The 22,824-nt window shown below is 44.4% G+C and overlaps 2 protein-coding genes across 4 annotated transcripts in view; one reads left to right on the forward strand and one right to left on the reverse strand.

Annotated features, from left to right (window-relative positions):
* The window catches only part of LOC309529395 (two pore channel protein 1-like), a 30,257-nt gene extending 21,054 nt beyond the window's left edge, over nucleotides 1-9,203 (forward strand). For all 3 annotated transcript variants that reach the window (XM_082217500.1, XM_082217501.1, XM_082217502.1), the window contains 8 exons: nucleotides 1,137-1,201; nucleotides 2,142-2,229; nucleotides 3,287-3,356; nucleotides 4,041-4,260; nucleotides 6,224-6,314; nucleotides 6,815-6,928; nucleotides 7,727-7,851; nucleotides 8,687-9,203. In XM_082217500.1, the coding sequence (XP_082073626.1) occupies nucleotides 1,137-1,201; nucleotides 2,142-2,229; nucleotides 3,287-3,356; nucleotides 4,041-4,260; nucleotides 6,224-6,314; nucleotides 6,815-6,928; nucleotides 7,727-7,851; nucleotides 8,687-8,832 (919 nt within the window). In that variant the 3' untranslated portion in view covers nucleotides 8,833-9,203. The remainder of the gene's footprint in view (nucleotides 1-1,136; nucleotides 1,202-2,141; nucleotides 2,230-3,286; nucleotides 3,357-4,040; nucleotides 4,261-6,223; nucleotides 6,315-6,814; nucleotides 6,929-7,726; nucleotides 7,852-8,686) is intronic.
* Nucleotides 9,204-10,785: 1,582 nt separating this feature from the next.
* The window catches only part of BUB1 (BUB1 mitotic checkpoint serine/threonine kinase), a 33,911-nt gene continuing 21,872 nt past the window's right edge, over nucleotides 10,786-22,824 (reverse strand). Inside the window, 12 exon segments of the mRNA XM_082217388.1 lie at nucleotides 10,786-11,200; nucleotides 12,273-12,379; nucleotides 13,235-13,412; nucleotides 13,524-13,681; nucleotides 14,514-14,675; nucleotides 15,645-15,760; nucleotides 16,770-16,907; nucleotides 17,527-17,698; nucleotides 19,557-19,638; nucleotides 20,345-20,426; nucleotides 22,361-22,426; nucleotides 22,429-22,455. Of these exon segments, the coding sequence (XP_082073514.1) occupies nucleotides 11,005-11,200; nucleotides 12,273-12,379; nucleotides 13,235-13,412; nucleotides 13,524-13,681; nucleotides 14,514-14,675; nucleotides 15,645-15,760; nucleotides 16,770-16,907; nucleotides 17,527-17,698; nucleotides 19,557-19,638; nucleotides 20,345-20,426; nucleotides 22,361-22,426; nucleotides 22,429-22,455 (1,484 nt within the window). The 3' untranslated portion in view covers nucleotides 10,786-11,004.

Genomic DNA, 22,824 nt, shown 5'->3' on the forward strand with positions numbered 1-22,824 from the left:
CTTGACATCTGATGGGAGGGCGTTCCACAGGGAGGGTGCCACTACTGAGAAGGCCCTCTGCCTGATTCCCTGTAACCTCACTTCTTGCAGTGAGGGAACTGCCAGAAGGACCTCGGAGCTGGACCTCCGAGGTCCAGATGAGACACATTCAGGGACAGAATAAGGCTGTGTCCTGCCTCCACTACTGGAGAGATAGTATGCTTCTGAATGCTAGTTGCTGGGGATTGCAGATGGAGAAAGTGCTCAGCTCCTTCCTGCAGGATCTGGCTGGCCACTGTGAGAACAGGACACTTGACAAGATGGGCCTTTGGCCCGGACCCCACAGGACTCCGAGGTTCTCACAGGTGACACGAGAGCCATGAGAGATTAGACCAGCCTCTTCACCAAGCTGGAGCTCTCCAGATGTTTTGTACTGTAATACTGGCTGGGGCTGATGCAGCTGTCAGCTGGAGGGTGCACTAGGTTGGTGAAGGCTGGTGGAGATTGTAATGGGCAGATGACTTAAAGTCACACTACAGTGGTACCTCAGGTTAAGAACTTAATTCATTCTGGAGGTCCGTTCTTAACCTGAAACTGTTCTTAACCTGAGGTACCACTTTAGCTAATGGGGCCTCCTGCTGCTGCCGTGCCGCTGGCGTGCAGTTTCTGTTCTCATCCTGGGGTAGAGTTCTTAACCTGAGGTACTATTTCTGGGTTAGCGGAGTCTGTAACCTGAAGCGTCTGTAACCCGAGGTACCACTGTAGTCCAATTGTAGTTGCAGGTACCTGAAATGCAAGTCAAGCCCACAGGGTCCCCAGATGGACCCTATCCACCACTCTTGGGTCATGCTGTGTGGAATGTGGTTTGTGTGAGCATCATGGCGGAGCAGTTGGGTAGTGTATGATAGTCAGGAGAAGCACATCAGGAGTTATTCACACTAACAGCATAATAACAAGTGGCTGGGGAAACACGTTTGATTTCTTTGTGGAAAGGCTCAATGCATCTTTTGAAATTACATGGGAAATTGGAATTAATTTTGTAAATCAGCTAGGTGATGTTGCAAGCCTCCATTCTTCTCGCAGCATCCCAGAGCAATATACGTCTGTAACGCGAGGTACCACTGTAATTAAACAAGTGTCTTTCCCATCCTTTCTAGGTTTGATACTTCTATCATTCTTGCTGCCTTGATTGCAACTGTGCTCAACGCTACCCTTAAATCTGGTAAGTCTGTGTGTTTCTCCCTTGAAGGTTATGCAGCAGGTGAGATGAAAACACTTCTCCATTTCCAATATGGCTTCATGTCTCTTGTGACCATTGGTGCATCAAGGAACAGATAAGGCAAAACTTGAGGGTCCTTTGTGAAACTTCCATGTACTTGGCTGGGTTGTAATGCTGGCTCATGGTAATGTTAAACCATGGATTACCCTGATAGAAAGGGACGCGGGTGGCGCTGTGGGTGAAACCACAAAGCCTAGGACTTGCCGATCAGAAGGTCGGCGGTTCAAATCCCCACGACGGGGTGAGCTCCCGTTGCTCGTTCCCTGCTCCTGCCAACCTAGCAGTTCGAGAGCACGTCAAAGTGCAAGTAGATAAATAGGTACCGCTCCGGCGGGGAGGTAAACGGTGTTTCCGTGCACTGCTCTGGTTCGCCAGAAGCGGCTTAGTCATGCTGGCCACATGACCCGGAAGCTGTATGCCGGCTCCCTCGGCCAATAAAGCGAGATGAGCACCGCAACCCCAGAGTCGGCCACGACTGGACCTAATGGTCAGGGGTCCCTTTACCTTTTTACCCTGATAGAAACAAGCCTAGTCTCCCTCCATGCTCACAAACTCATTCTTCTCCAGTGCAGCTGCAAGGAGGAGATGCAGAGCTTCTGCTTCTATTTGATATGGGCTGCAGTTTAGCATCAACCACAGTGGTGTGGAGATATTCCTAACCATGGTTTGTTAAAACAAGCTAGCATGACAAAGCAGTGCTGGAAGAGAAAGCTCCCAAACTTAAGGACAGAGTAAATGAGCCTTAAGTTCACTGAAGCTCATTGTTCTCAAGATAAGCCCAGCTTTCCCCCATCAGAATGACCTATGGCTTATGATGTCCAAGTATTAGGATAATGTTAGTTTTCTTGTGTGCTTTTCACCATCCCCTCTTCTTTTTTTCCAGTGACCGTATACAACAGCCAGCAAGTACTGGACATTGTTTTTATCCTGAGAGTTCTTCGACTCATAAGAATCATAGACAGTATACAACGGTAAAATAACCGGGTTTTATTTACAAGCACTGCTGTCAGAGCTATAAAGTCATGTTTTCTAGTGAGTTAAGTTGTTGGGTATTAGTTTGCAGAGTATGCAGACTGTGATTTGTGAAGCTGCTTAGACAATAGACTTCACCCGTTGCAACCATACACAGGCTGCATCTACACAGATATAAAAATAATGCTTTAAAAAAAAAAAAAAAGTTTAAAAATATATATGGAGTTTGCCATTAGCTCAGCAGCAGCATCTAGTGTCACATTTATATAATGCACTTAAAACACACTTAAAATGTTATATCTGCAGCTGTATAGCTGAGTCCACAGATAAGTACAGCGGTGCCCCGCAAGACGAATGCCTCGCAAGACGGAAAACTCGCTAGACGAAAGGGTTTTCCGTTTTGGAGGTGCTTCGCAAAACGAATTTCCTATGGGCTTGCTTCGCAAGACGACAATGTCTTGCGAGTTCCTGCTGGTTTTTTCCCTCCCCCCCTTTTCTAAGCCGCTAAGCCGCTTATCAGCTGATCCGATCAGCAGATAAGCCGCTAATAGCGCTAATCCGTCAATGGGCTTGCTTCGCAAGACGAAAAAACCGCTAGACGAAGAGAATCACAGAACGGATTCTTTTCGTCTTGCGAGGCACCGCTGTAGGTGCTTGTAAAGTAAAAAACAACAACAATGTACTAAGAAGTATATAACTTGGATAGAATTTTTTTTGGTTCCAAGCTAGCTAACTAATCTAGAGAAGACAAAGGGAGCCTTGTTTCTTTGTTCTCAAAGGATAGATTGAATGTGACAGCTCATATTTAGATCCCAAGAGAGAAAGGGGGGGGGAGGAAGTTGTAAACAGGATGCACGTTAAGATGCATCAGTCTAAACTTTAAAGGCAGAGTCCAAAGGTACAAAGACAGTCTCAGAATCTGGAGCTCCCTGGCTCTGTTTTATCCCTATGCAGACCCCTTTCTGCAGTGCCTCCTTTTTTGGTATTTAATTGGCCAGTGACACCTGAAAGGCCCATCCCATCCAAACTCCGTTTTCACACACTGTTTTCTTCTAGGTTCCGGGTCATCATGACTACGCTAATAAACATTGTACCTACCATGCTGACCTTTGGTGGACTGGCTTTGGTGAGCATCGCCTTCTCTTTTTTTAAATTCCTCCTCATCCTGCTCGTTTTCATAAATCTGCAGGGGCTTTGGGCTAGTTTGCACACAAGACAGGATTCAACCAAGCTGCTGTGTGTGTGGAATGAGGTACGTTTGTGCAGTGGGACTGTCCTCCCTGCTTCCCAAACTCAAAACGTGTACGGCCTCAGTCACATCTAGAAATCACTCCCAACGGCATTATACATTTGTAGACAATTCCTGGGACTGATTTTCCAAGAGAGGTGTCCAAATAACCTTGTCTGATCAGTATATCTACTCATTCCTGGCCCACTTACTCCACGTTTAACGGGAGACTTTCAGACAGGGCTATCCCACCCATGAGACAAGGTGAGGTGACCACCTCAGGAGACCAGATCCACTGAGGCAACTTTGACAGCCCCCAGCTCACTGTGCTGCCTCTGCTGTGGCCTCTTGGCAAATAAGAGGCTACAGGCCCCGTTCCTAGGGAGGAAATGGCAGGGGCTTCTGGGTTCTGCATCCACTAAGCATGACTGAGTGGGCCCCTTCCCCACCCCCCTCCACCGGCCCAAAAGCCTTTGATTCCAGCTTCAACCATGTGGTAATGTTGATTTGCCTTCCCTTCCCTTGTTCCCAATGTAAATCTTCACCATCCCTGTGTTCACTGACACTCATTTTCCCCATTAGGTGGTGTATTACGTGTTTTCCATCATCGGAATGGAAATCTTCCACGGGAAGGTCCAGTTCTTCGCTGGAAACAGCACCGTGCAACATGCCCTCTACTGCGGAAACCCCGCTCTGAAAGACACCACCTTTGCTCGGGCCAAATATTGCAAGAATAACTTCAATGACATTGCGTCGTCTTTCGTCGTCCTAATGGAATTAACTGTTGTCAACCAGTGGCATGATATCCTTTTTAAAAAGCAGCATGGCTTTAAAAAAAAAAATGCTTTGGAAAAGAGTAAAAAGCCACCAAGGACTTCCCATCCTTTGGCAAAGCTGCACACTATAACAATAACTATTATTATTAATTTTATTTTATTTTATTTCTACCCTGCCCATTTGGCTGGGTTTCCCCAGCCACTCTGGGTCGCTTCCAACAAGCGATAAAAAATCCATTAAAACATCAGTCATTAAAAACTTCCCTAAACAGGGCTGCCTTCAGATGTCTTCTAGACATCAGATAGTTGTTTATTTCTTTGACATCTGATGGGAACAGGCCAGCCCTACTGTTGGGTAACAGTGACCTGTCCCTAGTGTTGAAACTGGAACCAATTGCTAGCCCAGGTGGCTCAGGTATGCAGAATAGGAATGGGGTGGGGGACAACATCCTGTCCTCCTCGGGCAGTGAAATGACAGAGAGTCATTTCCAGAACAAATGCATATATGCAAAAGTCCGTGTTAAATCTCCTTGAAAGCAATAGGAGTAAAAATATTCTCCTATAATAGTGCTTGTTTGTTTTTTAAGGTTTGTAGTCACTGCTGTGCAAGAGGCTTTCCCTAATGCCCCAGGACTTCCTCCTTCTATTCACACTCAAAATCTGATCCAGTGGATCCCCCCAGACCTCTGGAGCTGATTTTGGGGGCTGTAGAAGAGAGGAAGTTCAGGGGAGAGCTCTATTGTACCAGCAGAAGCCCCACGTCCCGAGTGCAAGAGCAGCAATTGGATACAACCCTAAATGTTAATTACCATTTGGGAAGGTTCAGTGATCAATGGCAAACTTCTAACAATTATTTCTGCAGCTTCTCTTATGTCACAGACATAATGGTCCTAGCACTTGCACCTGGTCAGACTACAACACCTCTTTGGGTAATCGGAAGTTTACTTTCTAGGACACAATTTTTGTTTTTCTGTCCAAAAAATGGGGGTGTCAGCTAGATACATGTATGCATGGGTTTCCAAATCCCTCCCCCCTTTTTTTTGCAAGGAGAGGAGCTATTCTGTTTCTATGAAGCTGCTTTTGAAATTGTGAGGCACGCCTTCTGCAGAAGCCTATGATATAGCATAGAGGAATGCTTTTGCAGAAAGATTTCTGAAAGGGGGAGAATAATGAGAGGCACTGGTATAAACAGACACGGTGGGCACTTTAGATCCATGCCATTAGTGAATGTTGCTAGCGAATGCAGTTAAAGGTAAAGGGACCCTTGACCATTAGCTCCAGTCGTGGCCGACTCTGGGGTTGCGACGCTCATCTCACTTTATTGGCAGAGGGAGCCGGCGTACAGCTTCCGGGTCATGTGGCCAGCACACGGAGAACCAGAGCAGCACACGGAAACGTTGTTTACCTTCCTGCTGGAGCGGTCCCTATTTATCTACTTGCACTTTGACATGCTTTCAAACTGCTAGGTTGGCAGGAGCAGGGACCAAGCCACAGGAGCTCACCCCGTCACGGGGATTCGAACTACAGACCTTCTGATCGGCAAGCCCTAGGCTCAGTGGTTTGGACCACAGCGCCACTCACGTCCCTTGAGAATGCAGTTAGCCAAGTTCAAATGGCTAAAAGCTTGGGGGATGGGGTGAATTATGGAATTTGCTCCCATGAGAGAGGTAGACGGCCACTGACTTGGATGGCTTTAAAAGAGGAATAGGCAAAAGCTGTGTTCTACCTCCACAGCTGGAGGCAGTATGCCTCTGAATGCTTGCTGCTGGGAATCGCAGGTGGGGAAAAGAACTCAGGTCCTGTTTCCAGGCTTCCTTCCCATAGTCATCTGGCTGGGCCACTCTGAGAACAGGACACTGGGGAAGAATGGCCATTGGTCTGGTCCAGCAGGCTCTCCCTACATTCCTAACTGGAGCCTAACTTGGCAGATGGGCGAAGTTAGTAAGCATGCATATGGCAAACTTCCTTTCATAGTCCTTAACTTTCTACTCCTTGCCAGTGGATTTGCCCTTGTGACTCACGAGGCAGCAAAGCTGTACTTCATCACCTTTCATATTGTCGTGGTCATTATGATCATTAAGTAAGTGCAGTGGGTTCCTGCGCCTCCTTCCTGGGGATAGAGGTGGGGGCATTGGGTTGTATTCAACCAGAGTAGGACCAGTGAAGCAAATGAACATCAGTTAGTCCTAGCGAGAGTAGAACCACTGATGCTAATGGACATGGCAAGCGTGATATCAGACTCATTCTGCTTATATTTAATGTTCCAAATGTGTGTGCGCTTGCAAACAGAGTAACATTGGTGCTCTGAAAATCCAGTGGGATTAAGGTACAGCATAAACATGTGTCCTCCTCTGTTCTAGGCGAAGAAACTGGGTTTGTGTGTTCATAGTGATGGGCTGCTTTGGGGGGAAAGCGGGGTATGAATAAATAAAAAAATTAAAATAGGAAGGGCAGGCAAAAGTCTGTGGTGTGTTGATCACACAGTTCAGTGCCAACTGCCAGATGAATGGATGAGGTAGAGGGGGAGAAAGGGTTGTTTTTGAGGTGCATTGTTTCCATGTGTCAACTTTTGATTTTTAGCATCTTTATAGCATTTATTCTGGAAGCTTTCTTTGTGGAGTATTCCCTTGAAAAGAGCGAAGTGGAAACTGCCATTGAGAAGAAAATCCAAGAGCTTGGTGTGGGCATTCAGGAGTAAGTTAACCAAGGACAGAATAACATCTCCCTTCCGGTCCCATATACATGGCCCAATGAATGATGGCGGAGGGATGCTTGATTTGTATGGACTTGAGCAGCTGCCACCTGCGAAAACGGATGCTTCAGTTATAACTTCTGTGGCCACTTGGCTGAATGTATTTACAATGGATCCACTTTCCCTTCAATGGTGGTCCAGATGTTGGACTACAACTCCCATTGGCCTTGCTGGCAGAGGTTGATGGGAGTAGTAATCCACCAAAGTCTAGAAGGCACCCTCAGATGTCCACTCATGAACTGCAATTCTTAATAACTTTTGTATCTAACTGCTGTCATTGTTTGGTCATGTAAACTGATTCTTTAGTTTTAAGAATTGGAACAACCTGTCAACTTATTATATATAGAGAGAATGAATGAATGAGTAGGGTAGGAGAGCTTAAAAATGCCAATATATTTCACATCTGGCAACCCATGTGCCCCTTTGGTTTTGTGCTTAGTTTGTTTCTTCTACATTATGAAGTCTCAATTTGTTTTTAAAAATGAAACAAGAGAGGTGCAGGGCACCTGGCTGCTGTAGACCCCAGATCTATTTTAAACATTTACCTGAGAATAAGCCCCACTGAATTCATTAGGACTTTATTGTTTAGCCCTGCTGAGGATTGCAGCCTTCAAGAAGAAAATTGCATTTCCAGTAAAAAGCTATGCACCTAACAGGAAAAGCATGATCTGCAGCCCTGTATGGAATGCATTGAGAAGGCAGGTGCTTATAGTTTTTGTGGTGGCTTTTTTTTTTTAAAGGGATGAACTACTAGAAGGTCAACTGATAGACAACATGGAAACCAGTGAAAATGACCTTGGAGGTGAAGAGGGAGCAGCAACAAAGAAGAAACCGAAAGGACTGATGTTTAAAGTTGCTTCCAAAAGTGAGTGTGCTGTCAAACTTTTTAAAGGATTGCTGCTGAATGTTTAGCATGGAACTTGAGTGAATGCCGCGGCGAGACTCCTTATGGGGTCCTCACCGCGGGATCACATTCACCCGGTGCTGTACCAGCTGCACTGGCTCCCGGTGGAGTACAGGATCAGGTTTAAGGTGCTGGTTTTAATCTTTAAAGCCCTATACAGTCTAGGACCCTCGTACCTATGGGACCACCTCTCCTGGTATGTCCCATGGAGGACTTTAGTCTTCAAACAAAAACATCTTGGAGGTTAGGCTGGCCTCAACCAGAGCCAGGGCTTTTTTGGCTGTGGCCCCGATCTGGTGGAACACTCTGTCACAAGAGACTAGGGTCCTGCGGGACTTGACATCTTTCTGCAGGGCCTGCAAGACAGAGCTGTTCCACCAGGACTTTGGCCAAGGCGCAGCCTGACCCCCTCCTTTGGTAATCCTCACAGAACTCTAGCCCAATGGTTGCCATTAATTTGATTTTGAATTGATTTTAAAATGAATTGATTTTAGAATGCTGTGTTACTTTTATTGTTGTTAGCCGCTCTGAGCCCGGCTTTGGCTGGGGAGGGCGGGATATAAATAAAATCTTATTATTATTATATTTTTATTTTCCAAGACATGAGTGTGTTAACACGTTGATAAAACTGAAGTCCTACTGACCCAAGGGTCAGAATAGGCTGCTGAGAGAAGTCAAAGTGGAATCCATTTTACATGGTGTAACTTGTCATGTGCATTTGTACTGTTGTGCTTGTCAAGGAAGCTTTGAGCTTCTCTATCACTGGAAATTAACATTGTTCAGCTTTTTGTCCCAGGGTACAGGACGGTTGATGCTTTACTTCAACGCATGTTTGAAGCAGAGATACCTCCGGAAGAAGAAGGCCCTTCACTGGAGCAGATCTTAAACCTTTCACCGGATGACACTTACCTGAAGAACCCTACCTTCAACAGTGCGGTATAACTGGAAGCTGCTTTTAAGGTGGCTCACTAGCTGCCACCTTTAGAGCTACCACATGCAGATAAGAGGTACTGATGCTCTGCTCTCTAATCCCTTCCTCCAATGAATAGAGCATCCCACAGTGCTATTTTTTTAAAGTGTATAAAATCATGAAAATTGCAGTATTTTTTATAAAGGGAAAAAAGCACATTGAATGTGTCTAAAATACTTGACTCTCTCCAAAGATACTTAGCATGCTATCTAAATACATAGTACTAAAACCTGTATAAAATGTCTAATATTTACCTCTGTAACCTGTTTTGATACAGTAATGCTTTTCCTTGGGTGCATTATCAACCATTGTGGGGTAAACCAATAAAAAGTTATAAAGAGAAGGCTGTTTCTATCTCTCCTCTTTTTCTTGCCTATTATCCTGATGAATGTTTAAAGCAAGGAGAAAGGAAACAAATGGATTTTGTCTTGTGGCCTGGTTTAAAAATGCTACATCTTTGTGCAAACTGATACCTAACAGGTAAAGAGTGCTTAAAAGTGGCGATCTCTATGCCGTGTTTGGCAAAGTTAATTATTGGAAGATATTAGCAGCCAAAATTCAAATGTCAGAGTTGACACCAGTTTGAAGGCTGGTTCATATGGGTGAGGCAGCTGCCTCTTAAGTCATGCAAAAGCAGAGCAGGCACAACCCCTACCAGCCTGCAGCTGGCAACGTGTGACATAAGTCTTAAAGGCATGCTTTCCCCCTGTTTATGGGGAAAAGATTGCGCAGAAGCCATAAATATGAGCCAGCAGTATGAGGCGGCTGCTAAAAAAGCAAATGCAATCATAGATTGTATTAATAGAAGGAGTGTTCACATCACATGAGAGGCAAGAGTTCCACTATTATGTACAGCTCAGGTTGGAGGGCCATAGATTCCTGTCTTGAAGGTTGGACTAAACAACCTTCAGGGTCCTTTTGAATTCCAGGATATATCACATGATGCAGAGGAACAGATTGTACCCTCTGCTCCAACACAGAGTACTTCATGCCAACTGCATTTACTAACTGAGCCATACTCATGCTCCTGCTGCTAATTTATTAAAGAACATTTTGTTGTTGATCTTAATGTTTTTAGCAACATGCTCCCGCTTGCTTCTTTTGCTAAAGTTTCTATATATATATTTGGACGAGGCTTCTATATTTTGAAGGATGCCTTCTAGCCTCCAATAGCTTTTGACTGTTTGTTAACCAAACCAGCATCCTCTTGGCTTTGCTGCTCCCTTCCTGATCTGTGGTATACACCCTAGCTGAGCGTCTAATATTGTGCTTTGCAACAACTCCCAACTTCCTTTCTAAAAAAATCCCCCTTATTTGGGGGGCAGTTTGTCCTTTGAAGACAAATGCAACCATGTTAGATTTTCTTAGCAATCGGCCATTTACATATCTTGAATTTGATAGCACCGTGGTCATTGTTCCCATGTGCTCAAACAACACATTGTGCGAGAATCACACTGCCATGGACTGGGAACTTTAAAGCGTTAAGATCGGAATGTAGAAAATATGAGAACAAGAAGAAGGCAGTAATGAAAATATTGGAGATATACTTCAGAGGTCCAGACTATGGGAAGCCCGAAAAATTAATACTTTGGATTGTAATTTGGCTGGTTTTTTTGTTTTAATTATTTTAAATTGGATTATGATTTGATGGATTTGTTAATTGGATGTTCTTATTGGAAAACTAATAAAAATGATTTCTTTTTAAAAATGGTTTAGGGCACAGTGCCACCCATGTTCCTTTATTTGGATGTAGGGGACAGGAAGAGGAAGTCTGTTCTTGTAAGATTGGATGTTACCATAGTAAACAGTTCAGAGCCTGAAAAACTCATTCCAGAATATGGCAGTTAAAATCTCTGCTCTACATATGTAATGTAATTGGCTATATTGATTTACAATTTTATTTGTTAAATTTGCTCAATAGTACTGGATTTTTCTCCCCAAGCCTTTATAATATATTCTTCTCCATCCACTCGTCATAGTACCCTGGGGTCCCATTCACAATCCTTTCCCTATTCTCTTAGCTACCCAGTTTCCAAGCTGCTATACTTGTTTTCTAGGCAGTTAAATTTATTAAATTCATAGTTACAATAAGGTGGGGAGCATTTTCTATTAAGGCGGGTTTGTGGGCCTTGGAGTCCCAAGATTCACTTCCGTGAATGTTTGTTTTCCACGAGCAACACTGCAAGCCTTTTACGGAGCACTGCCACTTTACTGGCGCAAGTGCTCAGAAATACGTGTCTCAACCTTGCCCGCAGCGCTCCCAACGAAGGAATGTGGTTGCAGTCTTGTACATTCAGCAAGGTGAAGAAGAAATCAGTCCAGAGTTCTGCATTAGGGAACCTGGAAGATGAATCACAAGGTTAAAGACTTTACAGGCATCATTAAAAATGCCCACTGCAATATCTGCTGCATCCTAATATACAAGATCAATGTTGGTCTCCCTTAACCAAGAAAAGTCTTATTAGTCACTGGGTAAGATTTCACCCATTTAACACGCAGCCAGGATACTACCCAACACAAGTGCAAAAGAGTAAAAGTAAAATGCTTCTTTCAAGTCTAGTTTTGGTCAAGGGGTGGGAAACACCACTGTGCAGGCAAGTGTGCCAATAGGCAACCTCTGATTTTAGAAGCTGGTGACCATGTGTTTTATGCCAGCAGGCTTTTAGAATCATAGAATAGAATCATAGAGTTGGAAGAGACCACAAGGGCCATCGAGTCCAACCCCCTGCCAAGCAGGAAACACCATCAGAGCACTCCTGACATATGGTTGTCAAGCCTCTGCTTAAAGACCTCCAAAGTAGGAGACTCCACCACACTCCTTGGCAGCAAATTCCACTGTCGAACAGCTCTTACTGTCAGGAAGTTCTTCCTAATGTTTAGGTGGAATCTTCTTTCTTGGAGTTTGGATCCATTGCTCCGTGTCCGCTTCTCCGGAGCAGAAGAAAACAACCTTTCTCCCTCCTCTATGTGACATCCTTTTATATATTTGAACATGGCTATCATATCACCCCTTAACCTCCTCTTCTCCAGGCTAAACATGCCCAGCTCCCTTAGCCGTTCCTCATAAGGCATCGTTTCCAGGCCTTTGACCATTTTGGTTGCCCTCCTCTGGACACGTTCCAGTTTGTTTTAAAGTCTAGGAGGCAAGGGTCTTTGACATCACTGGTTGTTGCTTAACTGCAGTCTTCTTTATTTAGTTATTTATAGGCTGCCTTGCTGACTATACCCCCATGCAGGGTAAAGTAACAAATGTCCAAAAAAAAGTCCAAAAAAAGTCAATGCCCAGCATGAACAAAGTACAATTCCTAGAACATCCCCCCCAGACTGCACAGGAATATGTAGCAGGTGAGTAGACATGTTATGCATTACGCCAAAGGCAGACATTTTGGAAAAAGACTTGCTCTTGACCAACCTCCTAAAGACAGCATCAGGTTTCCAGACTCCATCCTCCTGTTTCACTTTCATGTATGTGCCAAACAGCATGCAGTAGACTGTTGCAGCAATACCAAAGTAATCAGTCTAAAAAAGAAGGACATGTTTGTAGAAAGCTTCACAGCTACACAGGAAGGAAAAATTAATATATTACTCAAAGTTTCTGGTGATCTTCAAGTAGCCCGTGCTTCTGAACTGCTGTACATGTAGTTTTCAAGATCTAATCTTACAGTTTGGTGTGGCGTTGTTGTTTTTTTTCAGATCTCACCCTTCTGGCACTGAGCTCTGGGTGGCACAGAAATTTTCTCCCCCACCTCAATTTTATTTTCACAAGAGTTCTGTGAGGTAGGGTTAGGCTGAGAGTTGGTGACGGGCCAAGGTCAACCAGTGAGATTCATGCCTGGACAGGAATTTGAACTCAGGTCTCTAGTCCTAATCCAGCATTCTAACCAGCACACCGCCTAGTGTGAACTTTGAACGTTCAAAGTTCATGATATTTTTTAGTACTTCTGCACACCACCAGCCTTCCAAAAGCAGTGAGCCGCAAGTCCTGATTGAAATGAAGACCCAATGGCTACCAATAGATTTTTTCTTTGCGCGGCGTCTGTCACCAATGTTGCTGCTTTATAACTAGTCAAAAATTTTGGCCACTGAGTTTAGTGCTGGCTCAAGACCCAGAAAGCTGTCTGCGGACAAACGCCGGCTCCCTCGGCCTATAGAGCGAGATGAGCGTGCAACCCCACTGTCGGCCGCAACTGGACCAAATGGTCAGGGGTCCCTTTACCTTTACACACCGCCCGGCAGCAGCTCTCTCAGGCTTTCAGACAGGAAACATTCCTTGCCTGGTGATGCCAGACATTGAACCTGGAAGCAGATGTTCTACCCCTAAGATATGTCCCAGACTGCATATAGAAAGACAAAAACCATGCATTTGCCCCATACCTGGTAATTCCATGGCTTGTTTGTCATCATCTCAATACACTGAAATCCAGATGTTTTGCATTTTCCTGTGAATACAGTTCCTGCAGGGAACAGGCTCATGTCTATGCTTCGGCCAAAGTCAATTATGGTCAAGCCATGAGACACGCTATCCACGTCGCAGGTGTCGTCATCCAAAAACCTTTTGCGATTCAAAGAAATCGAACCATTATTTCCAATATGGCAAGGCAGGTTATTTTGATTGTTGTTGTTTTTTTTTAAAAAAGGTAAAACTCACAAGCGAAATACTTGCCTTGCACTGAAAATAAAGTTGTCGGGTTTAATGTCGCCATGAATTATCCCACAGCTGTGAAGCTCTTCGACCATGCGCAAAATGTGTATGGTGAAGTAGATAACAAGAACTTGAGGCATCACTTTCTCCACCAGCTTTTTGTATATGTTTATGGTGTTCTGAAGTTGAGAGAGTTGGGGGTGGGGAAGAGAAGATGCTTATGAATGACCCTAGCCATGAGCGGACAAATTAAGGCATAAGGCTGAAATCCTACATATGCTGAACCAAGGAGCATGTTTCAATGAACATTTGCGTAAACGTGCATACAGCTAGGATACAAGAGTACAATAGAAACTTACATGAACATGCTAGACCAGAGATAGGAAACCAAATACGACTCTCTGCACCTCTCTATTTGGCCCTTGGGACTCTTCCCTGGGACACATCCTTCACTGACCCTGCTTTGTGCCCTTCCTTAAGTGTTTTTGCCTGGCTAGACTATGCCCTTGATCTCTGATAAGGTTTCTTGCTTGCCTGGAGGACAGAGTGGGGTACAAAAGTGTGTGCAGAATCTAGCCTACTGTACAATGGTGAGTTTCACATTTATTGCTCCGCCCACTTTTGCCTTTGACCCCGCCCACTACTGGCATGTGGTCCCCAGAAGCTTGCCCAGAACGGTACAGTGGTACCTTGGGTTACAGATGCTTCAGGTTACAGACTCAGAAATAGTAACCCAGAAATAGTACCTTGGGTTAAGAACTTTGCTTCAGGATGAGAACAGAAACCGTGCTCCGGTGGTGCGGCAGCAGCGGGAGGCCCCATTAGCTAAAGTGGTACCTCAAGTTAAGAACAGTTTCAGGTTAAGAACGGACCTCTGGAACAAATTAAGTTCTTAACCCGAGGTACCACTGTATATGTGACCCACCGGCTGGAAAAAGTCCCCTATTCCCGATTTGGACCAAGACCACCCTCAGTAAAGCTAACATTCGTTGATACCCAGACCGCACTCACCAGCAAAGTCCCGTAATTGTAAAGCTCGCCAACTAAAATGCTTCCATTGTGGAAAAAGTGAGCAGAATAGAACTGGATGAAAAGATGGCGCAAGCTTGGCTTAAGCCTTTCTGTTAGCTGAGCTACTATGTAGAATTCCCAGGGGCTTGCTGGCTTCTGCACCTGCAAATAAATGCACAAACACTTTTAGGGTACTTATTATTACCGTATTGGCCTAAATATAAGCTTCACCCCCAAAAAAAAAATTCCGACCGTGAAAAGTTAAAGTGCAGCTTAAATTCGCAAAAATTGGCTTTTATGATATCACTGCTGAAACAGACATACAGTAAAACGGAACGGGTGTGAGTGCGGAATTGTAAGGGAGCGGCTTATATTCGGGTATTGTCTTTTCCCCCCTTGAATTTTAAAGGTGTGGCTTATATTTAGGTGCGGCTTATATTTGGGTGCGCCTTATATTCGGACCAATACGGTATTATTTATTGAATTTGTTAGTTGCTTTCTCTTGCCCAGGGCAAGTTCATTTTCTGCAGCGAATGGAGGAGACCCAAGGAAGGCTTGCTCTTCCCACTCATCTATAGATCTCCTCCTCCACTGAAGGAAAAGAGAACATTGGACAAACCACGTTGAGTTCATTTTCAGCGGGGTCGGGGTAGAGATGATTCATGGGAAGGGGGGAGGAGCAACATGCAGGAAAAAGCCACCACCACTGCAGGAAAAAGTGACTTCATGAATCCATGTTAGGCACTTGCCCAAATGGTGGGGGGTTGGGAAGGGGATTGGAGAAGGGCAGGGTGGACACAATTATCACTAAAATAAAAATTATTGCAAATCCCACTACAGATAGGACCTTCTGCCAAAAGGTGCAATGGCCAAAGGACAGAAGTGTCTCTTGTACCATGGATCAATCCATCTGTGTGATGGCATCTGTGTGAAACATACAGAGCAAGTGGCAACCCAACACTCTCTTATTCCCGTATAGTTCCTAGTCTTAACCTTTAAACTCTTTATAAGCTTAAGTACATGAAGACAGAAGAGTCTGCTTAGGAAGCGTCCACATCTGATCTTTAGATAACAACACTACGAGATGGCATTTGTTTTCAGATAAGCCACTGAAGCCCAAAGCCCACTTACTTTCAGTATGACTTTCCGATTATTTTTTGTGTTGTCCATATCAAGGACAGACGCTTGATAGACGCGTGCAAAAGCTCCTTCTCCCAGTAAGCAGTCAACATGAAAGGATGTGGTTGCTAAGCCAGTGGCAAGGAGAAAGAAGAGGAGGAAATGTAGAAAAAGGAATTAGAATACAGCAGAAATGACCCATTTCAAACTCGTGTGCTAACTTTCTGGCCTGACAGTGGTACCTCCCCTCCAGGAATTCTATGGAACCAAGGTCCCAGAGACTGGTAACAGGTCAAGTAGGTCTGTGGGTGGACAGGGAACCATATGGAAACCTAGGTAGGTACACTGTCTTGAGTCTCATTCTACTGTTCAGGGAAGTTTTTAATGTGTGACATTTTAGTGTATTTTTGCTCTCTGTGGAAGCCGCCCAGAGTGGCTGGGGAAACCCAGCCAGATGGGCGGGGTACAAATAATAAATTACTATTATTACTCATTCCTCTGACTTCAGAGATGGATGCAGGAACTGCCTACACATTTTCAAGCATGCATTGTAGCCTCTGTAAGAGCTAGCTACTTTTTTTTTTTTTAAAGAATTAAGCAACTCCATGAAAGCTTAATTTCCCAGGATGATGAATCCTGCTCCATATCCTGTACAGTGGTACCTCGGATTAAGTACTTAATTTGTTCTGGAGGTCCGTTCTTAACCTAAAACTGTTCTTAACCTGAAGCACCGCTTTAGCTAATGGGGCCTCCCGCTGCTGCCACGCGATTTCTGTTCTCATCCTGAAGCAAAGTTCTTAACCCAAGGTACTATTTCTGGGTAAGCGGAGTCTGTAACCTGAAGCATATGTAACCTGAGGTCCCACTGTACATCTGAAGACCCTTGATTTAGTATTGTGCAAGGCAGACAGTGATGCACAATAGGAGTGGCTCTGCGAAAACATTTGCTTTGGAGTAAAAAAAGCCCAAGACTTCATTATTCTTGCAAAATACAAACAAGTCCCAGCTTCTCACTTTCTGTCTGGCATCCTCCAGTGAATGCAAACTGACTACTGCTTTCAGACCTCTGTCCACATCACACAGTTTAAACTGACATATGTGGGGAGAAACCAAGTATAGTATGTATGCAGGTCTTACCCAATTTGAGTTCAGCTTTCGGTTTGAGAACTGGAAGACCTGATTCCCATTCAAAAGTATTTGAGTAGGCACTGATTGGCTTGGGCAGCCCAAGCAGAAGCTGGTGAATTAAGCTGTTGCTCCAAGGGTCTTCAACTACTTCAGGAGAAAAAGGATTCTGGTTAAGTCATTTAAATCAGGGAAATAACAAGATTTTCTCATTGACAGGCATCATCAACGTTTGAAAAGACAAGCCTAAATGACGGAGACCAAAAGAAAAGGCATGGAGATTCAGCCAATGGACTGCGATGAAACACTGAGCACTTGGGATACACATTTATTCCCTATAATTCGGAACATCGCCATTTCTTTATTTGAACATTTTCTACCCCCGCCTTTTCTCTCTTAAAAAATGGGCACAAGGCAACTAAAGAATCCAGCGAGCTGGTGTAGTATACTGCTAAATCTTGCATTCTCTGGAGCAACTGGGAGAAACAAACCATAAAGCCATAATTAAGCTCGGCTTTGCATCTGAAACCAGGGTTGTGGTTTGTTGCTCCCTAGGAAGTCAGGACTCATAAACTAACACAATCCCACCCAGGTTTGGACGTAACCCGTGTAAACCGAGCTTAACTGGCATTTTCTGGTTAGATGCAGAATGGCCAGCTGCAATATAAAATAAAGTGCTTATAGTCAGGCAAGTTCGCCTAGGAAGACCATTTTTTTCAGCCCTGTATTCTTAGACATATTCTTCCTGGGACAGCGACTTTTCCTTTACCCTGAGTCAGTTGACAGGCAGGCAGTGGAATGGTGTGGAATGGCGTAGAGGCAAGTTGCGCAGCACAAGCAAAATCTCCTGTGCTGCCTGGAGTAGGAGCCAGGGTCTTGTTGCAGAAATTAGCCCACACGGTGCAGTCATCCTTCGGGCCCTCCGTTGGCGGATTTACCTCCTAAAGACAGCAACACACAAGCTACATCCACCTTTCCATTCAAAGCAGAAAGCAGAATTTCACATCCCAAAAGTTAGGAACCTATAAAGGAAAATCCCGCCCCCCTGCCCCCGGATTTTATTTTGTTTGGTAATAGCAGACGTTTTACAAGCTTCATCTCCCCTGATGCAGGCTAGGTGCACATAGCAAATGTGTGATGATGTGCACATAAGGAGTTTGTGAGGCCATGTGCACATAAACAAATACATTCAGATGTAACACCAAACCACAGTTTGGCAATTGGGAGAGGAACAATCAACTCTTGCAACAATTGTATGTCCTCACAAAGTGAACATAGCTGGGTGGCCTGTTATATCGCTCACCAGGGCTTTCATTTATTTTATTTAAAAATTATTTTATTTGCCCCAGCCACTCTGGGCAGCTTTTAACATAGTCTAAGAACACAACTGTGCATCAAATATTAAAAACTTCCCAATACAGGGCTGCCTTCAGATGTATTCTAAAAGTCAGATAGTTCTTTATCTCCTTGACATATGACAGAAAGGTATTCCACAGGGTGGCTCCATATAACTTCACTTCTCACAGAAAGGGAACCGCCAGAAGGCCCTCAGAGCTGGACATCAGCATCTGAGCCAAGGCTCTTTAGGACTACAACTCTCATCAGCCCAAGCTACCATGGCCAACCGTCAGGGATGATGGGAGTTGTAGTCCAACAGCATCTGCAGGGCTATTGGCTCACCATCGTTGGGTTGATCCTCTCCTAAGACAATGCCTACTAAGACACGTGAGTGCCACATCCTGCCTTAAGCATTTTACATCTAGATCATAGAATCATAGAGTTGGAAGAAACCACAAAGGGCCATCGAGTCCAACCCCCTGCCAAGCAGGAAACACCATCAGAGCACTCCTGACATATGGTTGTCAAGCCTCTGCTTAAAGACCTCCAAAGTAGGAGACTCCACCACACTCCTTGGCAGCAAATTCCACTGTCGAACAGCTCTTACTGTCAGGAAGTTCTTCCTAATGTTTAGGTGGAATCTTCTTTCTTGTAGTTTGGATCCATTGCTCCGTGTCCGCTTCTCTGGAGCAGCAGAAAACAACCTTTCTCCCTCCTCTATGTGACATCCTTTTATATATTTGAACATGGCTATCATATCACCCCTTAACCTCCTCTCCAGGCTAAACATGCCCAGCTCCCTTAGCCGTTCCTCATAAGGCATCGTTTCCAGGCCTTCCTTTGACCATTTTGGTTGCCCTCCTCTGGACACGTTCCAGTTTGTCAGTGTCCTTCTTGAATTGTGGTGCCCAGAACTGGACACAGTACTCCAGGTGAGGTCTGACCAGAGCAGAATACAGTGGCACTATTACTTCCCTTGATCTAGATGTAAAATGCTTAAGGCAGGATCCAAACACTTTCTTTAAAACGTTCGATTTTCCTCATATGCAAATTTAAGCAGCTATACCTAAATCAACTAAAACTCCATGATCAATCGACAATGGTTTATTTAGCAATCTGACAACCCAAGCTCTTTCTCAATTAAGATTTTTATTTAGTTTTTTCCCTTTGTTTAACAGAAACAACAAAAGACAAGAACAAAAAAAGGGAGTGGGGGAGACAAGTTGAGAGGGGTCAGCACAGGTTGTGGCAGCCCACTTTGTCCCCTACACAGATCTGAAGCTTAATTTACAAAACCTAGTAGTAAGGAAGAAGCATGCCCCAGGGGTGAGGCAGCATAATTCCAAGGAGGCTCTATGTGGGATGGGAGGACTACTGGGAGAATTCTCTCAAAACACTTGAAGAATCCTGCATTCTCAAAATCCTTGACATATGTCTCTGTTATAAATGCCATTCACTTACTGCTGATTTGGCAGCACAGCTGACTGTGGGACGTTCTCCAAAGACTTTGGATCCTGTCAACTTTGGGGGATGCACGGGAACACTGAAAGGAAAAGTTCAATTCTGGAGCAAATCTTTCGGGCAGAGCAATTCACACAGAGAATGAACGACGGTCCAAAATGGCCACTGTTCTCGATAAGCCAGGTTTGTAAGTCGCACAACTTCATTTTGTTGCCTTTTTAGTAAATATGAACCTGACAATCCCCACTGCAGGCGTGGAACATGCTAATGGTGACAAGGATATATGCTTATATGTGCAGCTCAGAGACTTGTGAATGCTCTCGTTTCCTCACATGTTCTTTTAAGCCCCATCTGAAATGCCAGAGTAATGTACCTAGTCATTAGGCCTCAACTCTTTAGTCATGCCAACCAGATGCGATTTCAAAGAGATTTACTATGGGAAGTATCAACAAGATGCGAAAGAGAAGAGTTAATTCCTTCTGGCTCCTTTTATTTTACATACCCTGCTCTTTCTTCAGGAAACTCAGAACCATTTATAGAGAACTGCCAGGCAAGCTTCTATCTAGGTAATGATCAGTCTGATCCTTACGTAGCTTTAGCAGTGCGGCAGCATCACACGCTTTTGGACCACTCTGAGATGCATGGCAGCGTATGTAACATTGAAAGAAACAGTGGTGAGACTTTTTGCCTGAACTGAGAGAAGCCCAAAGATGGGGGCAAGAGGCTATCTGAGATAACACAGTGCCACTGGCTCCTATACACAGGTGTTGCCAAACAGTTCAGCTCACCCTGCATTCTCGTCTTCAAAGATCGTAAAGGCAGGTGGTGCCGCAGGAGCACTGGGCTTAACGCTGGAAGCCTTGCTCAGTCCTAAAAAGGTCAGAAAAGGGGGGAGGGGGAGATAGATAGAGATAATTTATTATGGTCGGAGACCAGCTTATAAAACACACTTGGGGGTACAGTCCCAGAAGGAAAACAAACAATTAAAACAATGTGCAACAATAAATTTAAAATTTATAAATGCGATAAGCGTATAGACACTTAAAACTTTAAGCTAAACTACCGCAGAGAGCTAAACTACCCAGAGTCACCCATGGAACCGAGTTTGGGGATTTTCTTAACGGACTAGTTTGAGTCGGGAGATGGTCTGCCCTACAAGTCCGTACACAGAATCTGGCGACCATCCGGGTCGTCTTCTGATCTTTGCCTAACAGGAAAAGGTCAATTTTTTTTTGCTTTTCCGGGACGTCAGCGAGCCTCACCAGCAGGGGATCAACGGTCTCACTTCGTGCCTCTTCATAAAAGGGACATCTAAAGAACAAGTGCTCTGGGCTTCCTATCTCCCCCAATGAACAGGCGCAAAGTCTCTGAGCATACGGGACTTTTTTAAAGGCTCCTTCCAGGACCGGCGAGGGCGGAGCCAAGCTTCCGGCAGGAGGGGGAGATAAACAGATTTTGGCTTTTCTTAGTAAGAAGGGAGAGAAAATGACGGTAAGACAACCCTCTGCACATTGATCTCTCAGCCACTGTGGATAACATTACGAACTGAACAGTCTATTACAGTTTTACCCTGCCCTTCCTGCATGGAGCTCAAGCAAAACACTCCCAGAGTAGCTTACAAAAAAAAATAGGCCGGCCCTGCCAACAGGCATCAATTTACCAAATCAGGTATCAACTCTGAAGTAAAGAAACTGGGGGGGGGGGGAAATCCCATTCTTTTCAGTGAGCATCTTTTCGTTCGGAAGGAACAGGTGAGAAAAAGTTGGTTTTGAGAAACAACTTCCCAAATAATTGCTTTGCACGTTAACCCATTTTTAAATGGCATTTCCTTATCTACTTTCACTGTAAAGCCAATATAAGGCATGTTTATTCCCAGAGGTTTGAGTTACCTTCAGGAATTAAACAAATGCAGGTTTTGCCCTTCAGCCATGAAGAAATACTACCCAATTTGACTTCTATGGTGGTGGTTGTTTTTTACCTACCACATCAACTAAACTCACATTCCAGCTTGACTAGTATTAAGACTCTTATGTATCTCTTTATATCTAATCTCTGCCTCACCGGGGCATAGCTGTCAACGTTTCCCTTTTTTAAGGGAAATTCCCTTATTCCGAATAGGATTCCTTGCAAAGAAAAGGGAAAAGTTGACAGCTATGCACCAGGGACTCATATATAGTGAAAACAAATGAGAGGTGGGGAGGAGAGGGAGAGACGTTATCGGGTCTTTGTCCCAGCAGCCTCTGTATCCTGAGGTTGTTTTTTGTACAAGGAAAGGGCCATAGCTCAACGGTAGAGCATCTGCTTTGCATGCATAAAGTCCCAGGTTCAATTCATCTCTTGGTAAGGCTACAAAAGTCCCCTGCCTGAAAACTGGAAGGCTGCTACCTGTCAGTGTAGACAATACCAAGCCAGTTGGATCTATGTCCGATTTGGGAAAAGGCACCTTCCTAGGTACAAAGACTATCCAATTAAGTGTGCCTAACACCTGCTGGATTCCATTTCAAAACTCTACAGAGTTTGGGACGTCCAACATCATACCCAGATTTCTCTCTCCAAGCACCCCTATTTAAAACAAAAAAACCCTGAGAACTCAAAAATGTATTCACTATTTTGGTTGCTCAAAAAACATTTCCCTATTGTGACTGGTCCCCCACCCACCCCACAAAGGAACAACAGTAGATTCCATGCCTGGCCAACAAGGCACTTGTTTAGCTTTATAACACTCAGGATTAGATATATACCAATAAAAAAAAATATGCAAACATGTGCCGGTTCAACTCCCCGACATCTATAGACATATATACCGTTATTTCTGCAGTAGGTCTCAAACTCATCTTCATCTTCTGAAAGTATAGTAGTATCTTGAAGGAAGATGCTTGGAAGACATCCATGATAAATCCTAGCAAAGGAAGAAGAAAAATTAAAAACAGATGCCAGGTTTAAAAAAAAGCCAACCCCGGATACATTTAGTCAAGAATATAGCTCGTCGTGAGCAACAAGAGGTTTGCTACCTGCATTCTGCAGCGAAGAAACTATCTTAGCTCAGTAGTCAAGACCATCCCTTGCATTCACACAGTCCCAGCTTCTGCCCTACTAAAGAGGCTTGCACAATGTTAACTAGCTCAAGACCCCAGGGCAAACTGACCCAAAGATGTGCCTCCAGAGAAGATATAAACTTTGCTGGATGTTAGCTTTTGTCCTTTTCTCAGAACAAATGCAGAAATATATATTCAAAACTGAGCTGCCATTGGTTGATTTCTGTAACCTT

The sequence above is a fragment of the Podarcis vaucheri genome (assembly GCF_965113315.1).
Source record: "Podarcis vaucheri genome assembly, chromosome: 3".
Taxonomy (NCBI): Eukaryota; Metazoa; Chordata; class Lepidosauria; order Squamata; family Lacertidae; genus Podarcis; species Podarcis vaucheri.